Source organism: Aureococcus anophagefferens (assembly GCF_000186865.1).
Source record: "Aureococcus anophagefferens unplaced genomic scaffold AURANscaffold_20, whole genome shotgun sequence".
Lineage (NCBI taxonomy): Eukaryota > Pelagophyceae > Pelagomonadales > Pelagomonadaceae > Aureococcus > Aureococcus anophagefferens.
Genome location: NW_008705580.1, coordinates 287,471 through 297,110, shown reverse-complemented (window position 1 = coordinate 297,110; position 9,640 = coordinate 287,471). Strand labels below are relative to the sequence as shown.

The window sequence follows — 9,640 nt, the reverse complement described above, 5'->3', positions numbered from 1 at the left end:
ACCGGCGGACGACGCGCCCGGCGGCGCGCCCCATCGCCCGGCCCGCCGCGGCGAGCGACGCGGCGCCGCCGCCCGAGCGGTCGCTCAAGTCCGCGGCGGGCGTCGCGGCCGTCGGCGCCGCGGCGGTCGTCGGCGCCGTCGTCGGCGCCGAGGTCGTCGTCGGCGCCGCCGTGGGCCTCGCGGCCGTCGGCGGCGCGCGCGGCGTCGCCGCGGCGGCCGCGACGTTCGGCGCGTCGACGGCGCTCCGCGAGGTCGGGGACTGGGACCTCGTCGCCGGCGACCGGCTGCGCCTCGAGCGCCGCGAGAGCCGGAGCCTGCCCTACGTCGTCCACGCGGGCGACGTGCTCCGCTGGGAGTTCTGCGTCCGGCGTCACGACGTCGCGTTCCGCGCGAGCGAGCGCGCGATGTCGTCCGGCGGCGCCGTCGAGCTCGACCTGCTGCCGGCCGCGCGCTTCGCGGCGGGCCACGCCTACGGCGGCGCCTGGACGGCGGCGAAGACGACGACGCTGCTCCTCACCTTCGACAACGGCTACTCGCGGCTCCGGGGCAAGGACGTCGCCTACGCGGTCTCCGTGGGGCCCGCGGGCGCGCTCCCGGAGCCGCCGCGCGAGTCCGCGGAGCAGGCCTACCGCCGCGAGTGGGCCGACCTCCACAACCGGTAACCCGACCGTTATGGCGCCGCGAAGTGGGCGTCCGCGGGCCAGGCGGCGTGGCCGTCGAGCGCGGCGCCGCAGAAGTCGCCGTCGGCCCGGATCTCGCGGATGAGCTCGTCGAAGGAGTCGAACTTGAGCTCGGGCCGCACGTAGCCGACGACGACGAGCTTCAGGCGCTGGTCGTAGAAGTCGGCCTCGAAGTCGTGGAGCAGCCACGCCTCGATCGTCTTCCGCTCCAAGTCGCCAAAGTGCGGGTTCCACCCGACGCTCATGGCGACCTTGTAGACGCCGCGGTCGGCGCCGGACGCGACCTGGGCCCAGGCCGCGTAGATGCCCGTCCGGTTCTCGTCGACGAAGCGCCGCACGTCCCGCTCCTCGTCCGTCAACGTGTCGAGCTGCTCGGCCCAGTTGATGGCCAAATTCGCCGTCGGAAAGCCCAGCTGCGCCGACCCGCGGCCGAAGCCGTGGACGACCGTGCCCGCGAGCTTCGCCGGAGGCTGCAACGCCTGGAGCGACCGCTGGCAGACCGCGGAGAGCGCGGCCATAATCCGACGACGCGCGAGTCGTTCGCGGTCGAGAGGCAGCCGCGAGGCCGCGACGGCGCCGGCTCGAGGCGTAGAAGGCGGGCTGTGGGCCTGTTGAAGTCGAAATTTGCCACAAAACACTTTGTGGCAATTATGCGCGCGCTGCTCGTCGCGCTCCTCTGCAGCACACGCGCGCTCCAGACACACCAGACGCGCCGCAGCGTCCTCTCGACGATCGCCGTCAGCACCGTGACGCCGGCGGCGCGCGCCGAGTTCTACGACAGCAAGGCCTACGACGCCTACGCCACGACCTACGACGACCTCGACGGCGGCGGCGCCGCCAAGGCGCTGGGCCTCGACGCGGCGCGCGCGGCGCTCCTCCGGGAGGCGCGCGGCGCCGTGCTCGAGGTCGGCGCCGGCACGGGCCTCAACGTGCCCTACTACGCCGCGAACCGCGAGGTCCGGACGGTGGAGCTCGTCGACGCGTCCCGGGGCATGCTCGACGCGCTCCGGGCCCGCCTCGGCGGCGTCGCCAAGGCCACGGCGACCCTCGGCGACGCCACAAAGCTCGCGGCGGCGGACGGCGCCTACGACACCGTCGTCGACACGTTCTCGCTCTGCGTCTACGACGACCCGGGCGCGGCGCTCCGCGAGATGCGCCGCGTCGTCAAGGGCCGCGACGCCGGCGGCCGCGTGCTCCTGCTCGAGAACTCGCGGCCGGGCAACGGCCTCCTCGGCGCCTACGTGGACCTGACGGCGGACTTCGTCGCCAAAAACGGCGGCAAGGGCTGCCGCTACAACCAGGACGTCGCCGCGCTCGCCGCGGCCGCGGGCTTCGCCGTCGAGCGCGAGGAGGCCATCTCCGGCGGCTTCTTCCGGGCGTTCGTGTTGTCTAAGAGGTAGGCTCCAGAAAATAGGTTAGAAGCCGACGGCGACGTCGTAGCAGGGCAGGCCCGTCGCGCCGTCGGCGATGGTCACGCGCGCCTGGGTCGCCGTGGGCCACGTCGTCGCCGTCGTCGCGGCGGCCCCCGCGCGGAGCGCGGCCATGAGCGTCACGTTCATGGACTTCGGCGGGCCCGCGTCGGGCCGGGACCGCGTCGCCGCGCGCTCGGCGATCATGCACGCCGCGCCGCCGTGGAGCCCGCCGATGCCGTTGCAGTGCGCCGCGGTGACGTCCATGGAGCCGTCGGCCCGGAATCCGAACACGTCGTCCGCCGTGAGCCCCGCCGCGCCGCCCTCGTACGCGTGGCGCGGGCCGCGGTCCGCGAGCATCTCGAGGAGCGGCAACGTCGCGCGGCGCAGCGGCGAGTGGATGAAGAGGTCGTGCTGGAACCCGAGGTTCAGGAACTTCACGTGGCGCCCTTCGAGCAAGAGCCGGTCGCCGTCGTCCGCGCGGACGTCGCAGGCTAAAAAGGCCAACGTCCGGCCCTGCTTCAAAAGCCGCGTCTCCACGGTGATGGCCTCGTCCGGCGCCACCTAGAAGGATGTTTCGTCGTGTTCCCGGTCAAAATCTCTCGAACACGGGCACGGCCGTGGGACGCCGGGCGCCACTACCGCGCCGTCGACGACGTCGGCGCTCAGCGTGATGGACAGGCCCGCTCTCCCGTCGGGCGAGAACTCCGCCAGGCCGCCGAACGTCGAGCACTGGTCCAGAATCGCGAGGAGCGCGCCGAGCGGCGCGGCGCCGTCGGGCCGCGCGCACCACTCCGGCACGCGCGCGCGCACGCGGGACGTCGTCTTCGTCGCCTCCAGGAACTCCACGGGGCCGCCGAACTCCGTCGGCGTGAGGTCCAGGTAGCGCGGCCCGAAGGCGCCCATCGTCGACGTCGCGGCCTGCTTCCAGTAGAACCGCTGCCAGGGGTTCATGCGATGCATGATCAATAGTGATAGTTCGAGGGCTACGGCTGCGGGCGGATTGCCGCGCTGCGCCGGGACGAGCGCTGCTGGAACTGGCTGAAACTAAGGCCGAAGGCCGCCCATGCCCTTGTGGCAATTTTGTGGCAAATGACCATCAAGAGCAGTGCTAGGCTAGGAGAGGTTAACAGCTAGAGGGCCTACCCGGGGGGTTTGCGGCACCAGGCCTCGCGGCACTGGGACTCCAAGCCTAGCCGCGACCGCCACGGGCGGCCGGGCTGGCATCTAGCTCCGAGGGGCCAGGCGCGCGGGGGCTCACTCGCAGTCCGTGGACTCGCTTCGCGGCCCGCGCGGACATGCCATACTCAGGACGGGTCCGGTTTTCCATCCAGCATTGGCGCCGGACACGGCCAGAACGCACGAGGTTTCTAGACACCGCGCCGACGCCGCCGTCAGGGTCAGAGAGCTGAGTTCCCCCCGGCGCCCGCCTTTCACTTGAGCGGCCTTCTCGGTTCGCCGCCGCTCAGAGGGGATCTCCGCCCGATACGGTCCGTACGCAGCCGGGACCTCGTCCGCGACCTGGGACCGCCGTTGCGGCATCGTGCTCTGAGGAGCAGCTCGTTGACGATGCGGAACCGGATTGACACCGCCCCTTTGTCGACTACAGCCTTGTCCTTTGACACGAGGCTGGGAAGACGAGGCCACCGCACCCTCCGGGAAGAGCTTCCGGAGGACTGGGCGAAAACACGACGCTGAAAAACCCCGCCCCCGGGAAAACCCGACCGGGAGAAAAGCCGGAGGCTGGGAAAAGCGAAGTGCGAAAAAACCCTGGTGTTGTCCGAGTGCCAATCCAGCCCGTAACCACATTCGCAGCAGAGTCCTCGAGAGCAAACAGCGCCAGCCAGTCAGAGTGCCACGCCCCGGCGTCGTCCCAAGTGCCGCACCGGTCCGTGGGAAGAGAGCAAAGCCGCACAGGCGCCAGCCAACCAGAGTGTCACGCCTGAGCAGGTGCGAGCATTCGTTAAAACTCCAAAAAAAAAGTCAGCGGCGTCCGGGCCGCCCCGCGCCCCCGCGCGCGAATCCGAGCGCCACAGACGCCGGAAAGGGTGTCGGAGCAGCCGCGCGTCGCCGCAGTGACGCTGAAGTCCTCGTCCCGGCGGCCGCCACCGTGTGGCAGCCCTATCGCGCTGCCGCCACCGACGGGCCGACGAGGGCTGCCCCGCGCGCACCGCAGGCCGCGGGCACCGCGCCGAGGCCGTGGCGGCCGCGACCGGGAGCCAGGGCCCGCCACCCGGGGCGCGCGCAGCCCAGACGCCGAGCCATAACATCGGAAAAGCAGCATCAGCGAGTGCAACACAGCTTATGGGCATTCGTTGCAGTGCTTGACGGGCCCTAACCGCGCCGACACGCCCGCATGGCCAGCTGGCGCGTCACGGCGGCCAACGGCGCCGGCCTGCGCTGCGCGTCTTCCGTGTCGAGCGCCATCATGTGCCGCGCCTACCGCGGCGAGGTGCTCCGGGCGCGCGACGCCGTCGCGGGCGACGCGGGCTGGGCCTGCGTCGTCAAGCCGGGCTACGGCCTGCTCTGGGCGCTGCGGCGCGACCTGGAGCGCACCGACGCGCCGCCGTCGCCCGCGCCCGCGGAGCCGCCGGCGCCGCCGGCGCCGCCGACGCCGCCGACGCCCGCGGCGCGCGCGGCGCCCGCGGCCGGCGCGCCGCCGGCGCCGCCGCTGCCGTTGCTCGACGCGCCCGGGGACCGCCTCGTGCGCGCGTTCCGCGCCGCGGAGGCCGAGGAGTGGCCCGCGGGCGCGCCGCGGTGGCCGCGCGTCGCCGGCTTCGGCGGCGCCTGGGTCGTGCACGTCATCTCGGACCTGCACACGGACATGGCCGAGAACCGCGACTGGCTCGCGCGCCACCCGTCGCCGCGGACCGCCGACGGCGCGAAGCACTGCGTCGTCGTCGCGGGCGACGTCGCGACGAAGCTCGACGCCGTCGAGGCGACGCTCCGCGCGCTAACCGCCTCGTACGACGCCGTCTTCTACGTGCCGGGCAACCACGAGCTCTGGTACGTCGGCGTGGCGGGCGCCCACGAGCCCGAGGCCTGGGCCGAGGCGTCGCGGTTCAGCCCCGGAAATCCGCCGAAGCGCGACTCCTTCTGCAAGCTGCTGGCGATCGTGCGGCTCTGCCGGGGTCTGGGCGTGCGCACGGGGCCCGCGTCGCTGACGGACGCGCTCCACGTCTGCCCGCTCTTCTCCTGGTACCGGGGCACGTTCCTCGACGACGCGTGCGCGACGGCGTCGGACGGCGCCTCGGTCTTCGCCGGCGTCCCGCGACGATGTTCGAGAGATTTCGGGCGGGAAACCAACGAGACATCGTCACCGTCACGCTTGGTAGGTCTTCACGAAGGTGCGGCGCGACGTCGGCTGCTGCCCGGCGTCGCCCCAGGAGCTCGGGTTCGACGCGGGCTGCGCCTGGCCCGCGCACGTCCAGGCCGCGGACGCCCGGGGCTCCTTCGGCGGCGGCGTCGCGGACGCGATGCTCCGGCTCAACGAGCGCCGCGTCGCCGCCGCGCCCGAAAACGGCGCCGTCGTCACCTGCAGCCACTTCCTGCCGCGGCGCGAGCTCTACGTCGGCTGGCGGGGCCTCGGCAAGTGCATGGGCGACCCGCGCCTCGACGCGCAGCTCCGGAAAGCGCGGTGCGCGGTCCACTGCTGCGGCCACGCCCACACGGACTTCGACGCGACGCACGGCGGCGTGCGCTACGTGCAACGGGCGCTGGGCTACCCGCACGAACGGTACGGCGCCTTCCGCGGGCCGCTTGCGCTCGAGTTTCCCCCCTAAGTGTACCTGTGTGTGTCTTGCCTCGAGGGCGTAGGCTCGTTCCTCGGGGCGCGCCAGCCGCCCCGGGGGCGACCGCTGGGTCCTAAAACAAGCTACTACGCCTTGTCGAATCGCGCGTCGTTGCCCTGGATGCGGATGGAGAAGGAGCAGCTCGGCAGCGTGCCGTACTCGGCGGTCACCGTGGCGACGATGCCGAGGTTCGCGAGGGCGCCGCGGAGCACGCCGCAGGGGAACTGGAGGATGTTCGCGGTGACGCGTTTCATGGCCTCGGCGTCGTCGGAGCTCACGCGCGCGAGCCAGCGGAAGGTGTAGTCCTTGAGGACGAAGACGCCCCGGTGGTTCGTCTGGAGCTTGTCGATCTGCTTGCCGAAGATCTCGTTCCAGACGTCCTTGCAGATGAACTTGATCGCCTCGAGGTGGTCCGCGGCGAGCGCGCGCGCCTGCGCGATGCGCTCCACGAAGCGGTAGCCGACCTCGTAGCCGTGGAGCTCGGGCCGCGAGCTCGCCGTCTCGCCGCTGGGGCCGATGATGGGGCCCTCGCCGGGGAAGTCGAGCTTCACGGCCTCGGTCAGGAGCATCTCGAAGAGGCACTCGGCCACGGCGTCGGGCATCGCGCGCGCCGGTGCGTCGTCGCGCGCCGCCGGCGGAGCGACGGCGCGCGCGGTGTTTTACGTGTAAACGCTGGGAGTTCGTCCGCGGCCGCCGCGCGCGCCTCACTGCCGCCTCGGGCACTGCTGCCGCAGACAGGCGAGCTCGCCTCGGTTGCCGCCGCTGCCGCCGCCGTGGACGCCTCTGACGCCGTCGGCCGCGCCGCCTCGCGAGGTCCCGGACCGCCCACCAACCCCACCTCCCCCGCGACGAAGGTGGCTCTGCGATGATGTAGGGCGCGGCCGCGTCTCGGTGCGAGAAAAAAGGCGGCGGCGCGCGCCCTGCGCCGGCCCCGCGCGGCGCGGCGGGGCGGGCGGTCCGAGGGCGGATGCGGTCGAGGTTTCGGTCTTTCGTGGGCCGGGCGGTAGCTAGGAGGCCTTCTCGGCGGGCGGCGCCTCCTTGCTCGGCGTCGGCGGCTTCTGGCCGCCGCGCATGGCGTCGCCCATGGCCTTCTTGAGGTACGCCATGGAGCCGCGCCGCGCCTTGCTCGACTTGGCGCGCTCGAGGCGCTCTTGCTCGGCCGTCTGCGCGGCGGCGGCGTCGTGCATGTGCTCGAGGACGTCGAGGTCATAGATGTCGCCGTCGAGCCTGCGCGTAAACACGGGCTCCCGCGACGCGCGGCGCGGCGCTCTCTCTCGCGTGTCTCTCTCGCACGTTTCTCTCGCGCGGCGCGCGCGCGACGACGTCGCCTCCCCGCGCCGCGTCGCGCTGCGCGTTCGGGTGGAGGAACTCGACCTGGCCGAAGAAGCTGTCCATCGAGTGGCTGCCCCGGCGGCTCTTCCGCCGCTGCGGCGGGCCCGAGCCGCCGCCGCCCTCGGGCGCCGGCGCCTCAAACTTGGGCGTCTTCCGCGGCGCGTCGGGCGGCGCCTCGATGAAGGCGACGATGCACGTGATGTCGTCCGTGCGCTCCTCGCGCTTCATCCACCGCTTGTAGGCCTCGCCTGCGTGTAAATCAACCACTGGTTTGGGACTTTGCAATTCTCTAGCTCGGTCAATTCGAAGCCGATTCGGCTGATTTTGGACGGATCGATTGCTCGAAGTCGATTCGGCTGATTTTTGGACGAATCGATTGCTCGAAGTCGATTCGGCTGATTTTTGGACGGATCGATTGCTCTCATCGAGTTCTCGAAGCACGGCCGGAGAGGCCGGTCCGAACCGTTCGATTACGCTCACATTTGAAGTCGGGTTGAAGATTTGAGTTCCACGCAGGGCCTCGCCCACGAGGGCCTTGCAGCTGTCGAGCGGGTCGCTGTAGAGCAGCGCGATGCGGACGCAGTCCGTGTTCGTGATGAACTCGAAGACGCCGTCGGAGGCGATGATGAGCACGTGGTCGTCGGCCGTGATCTCGTGCTCCCGGATCTCCGGCGTCGCGATGACGCCCAGCGTCTCCGCGAGCGAGTCGCCGATGGACCGCGTGAACGCCGTGCCCGGGTACTCGAGGTCCTGGTTCCAGACGCGCGGCGGGTCGCCGTCGTCGTCGAGCTCCTCGCCGAGCTTGCAGTCCCAGTTCTCGTGGTAGGGCACGATGCCGTCGACCTACGGTTGCTGTGATTTGCGAGGTGCGTGGCGACGGGCGCGTCACGCCATGCGTGCTCTGCGCGCACGCGCGCTGGTGCGCAAAGCTGTGCTCTCACAGGAGTGGCAAAGTCAAGCGCGCGCGTCGCGAAACGCCCCCGCCCCCCCGTCCGACCGAGCCCCGGGAGCCCCCGACGCGGCAAAAGGACCTGGTCCGCGGACATGATGCGGCCGCCGCACTTTTTGATGCGGTCCCGCTCGACCTTGGAGAAGGGCGTCTGGTCGTGGCTCAGCGCGACGGCTCCCAGGGACGTGCCGAGCATCGCGCGCGAGTCGCCGACGTTGCCGACGTAGAGCTTGCGGCCGGAGGAGAAGACACAGATGGCCGTCGTGCCGCTCAGCGAGTCGTCGTGGGGCGACTTCTTCAGGCGGCGGTTCGCCTTCTCGTAGGCGTCCGTGAGCGCGGCGGGCACGTTCGCGGACTGGCCCTTGACCTTCTCGACGACGATCTTCTTGATGTTCTCGCACGCAAAGAGGCTGCAGGCGTCGCCCGTGGGGCCGTGGCCGTCGAAGACGCCGAAGAAATGGTGGCTCTTGTGGCCCACGTTGTGGGCGATGACGAACGAATCCTGGTTCGCCTTCTTGCGGTCGTGCGGGTAGAAGCCGCGCTGCGTGACGGACGCGTAGCGGAACCGGAAGCCGTCGCTGAGGTCCACCGTCGTCGTCTTCATGGAGTTGATGCGGCCCTTGACCTCCTTCTCGCTGAGCTCCCCGAAGTTCCCCGCGCCCTTGGGCCAGCTGCACGGGTACTTCTCCCGCGTCATCTCCGGGTCCATGGCGCCGGCCTCTTGGTGCGTGCCCGCGGCGGCGCCGCCGCGGGATCCGAGCCCCGCCCCGCGGGCCGCCCAAACCCCGGGGGGCGCGTCAGCCGCGCGGGCGCGGGTTTCGAGCGCGGGCGCGCCGCCGACGGCGCGGCGCGGCGGGCTGCCGGCGGTACCGCAGACGATGTGTGGCTGCCCGAGAGTGCTCAACACTCCTGTCGCTGCACTGAGAGATCTTGAAGTGAGATACCTTCCTCGTAGTTGCCGTTCAAGAGAGAGTGTAACTTCGACCTCGGCCGAGGAAAATCACGGCAGGAAAAGCATGGTAGGCTTCGACGGAGGGCCACCGATGGTCCGGGAGGAACGGCGAAACTACGAGGGTACCGTGCTGAAGTGATGCACTCCCGCGCAGTGGGCGGTCCCACACTGCGAGGAGTAGGTGGGAATTCAAGGTCGGCCACAGGCGCGCGTCCGGCGGAGGGCGGAGAACGGCTCGGCGCTTTGCTCCGTCGACGGCGTCGTCTGCCGCTCTGCACCCAAGATCGCGAGCCGAGCCTCGACCGCCGCGCACCCATGTTCGCGGGCCTCGTCGTACGACGCTACAACACGTATTACACGGGCGCCCGGGCCGCCGCCGCCGCCGCCCGCGCGGGCGCTTCCCGCGGCGGGAGGTCGCACTTCGCCGCGTCGGGCGCGCAGCCGGCGTAGACGTCGAGGAGCCCGCCGGCCGCGTCCGCGGCGTCCGGCGCGGCGCACGCGCAGCGCTCGGGCTCGTCGTCGTCGCC

At 71.5% G+C, this 9,640-nt stretch overlaps 4 protein-coding genes across 4 annotated transcripts; 1 reads left to right on the top strand and 3 right to left on the bottom strand.

Moving 5' to 3' along the window:
* Positions 1-670: 670 nt before the first annotated feature.
* On the bottom strand, positions 671-1,198 carry AURANDRAFT_30516 (hypothetical protein; the record flags this gene model as incomplete). Its single annotated transcript, XM_009041282.1, has 1 exon — positions 671-1,198. One exon carries the CDS (start codon positions 1,196-1,198, stop codon positions 671-673), a length of 528 nt encoding a protein of 175 aa, XP_009039530.1.
* A 3,247-nt stretch (positions 1,199-4,445) lies between these two features.
* AURANDRAFT_66166 (hypothetical protein) lies at positions 4,446-5,871 on the top strand (the record flags this gene model as incomplete). Its single annotated transcript, XM_009041366.1, has 2 exons — positions 4,446-5,342; positions 5,425-5,871. The coding sequence occupies 2 exons, from the start codon at positions 4,446-4,448 to the stop codon at positions 5,869-5,871; spliced, it is 1,344 nt and encodes a 447-aa protein (XP_009039614.1).
* A 125-nt stretch (positions 5,872-5,996) lies between these two features.
* Positions 5,997-6,386, bottom strand: AURANDRAFT_7703 (hypothetical protein; the record flags this gene model as incomplete). The annotated part of the gene is made up of 1 exon (XM_009041281.1): positions 5,997-6,386. A coding segment is annotated over one exon (390 nt), but the record flags the coding sequence as incomplete, so codon positions are not given.
* A 1,000-nt stretch (positions 6,387-7,386) lies between these two features.
* AURANDRAFT_3786 (hypothetical protein) lies at positions 7,387-8,741 on the bottom strand (the record flags this gene model as incomplete). Its single annotated transcript, XM_009041253.1, has 3 exons — positions 7,387-7,460; positions 7,725-8,055; positions 8,244-8,741. Coding segments are annotated over 3 exons (903 nt in total), but the record flags the coding sequence as incomplete, so codon positions are not given.
* Positions 8,742-9,640: the final 899 nt, after the last annotated feature.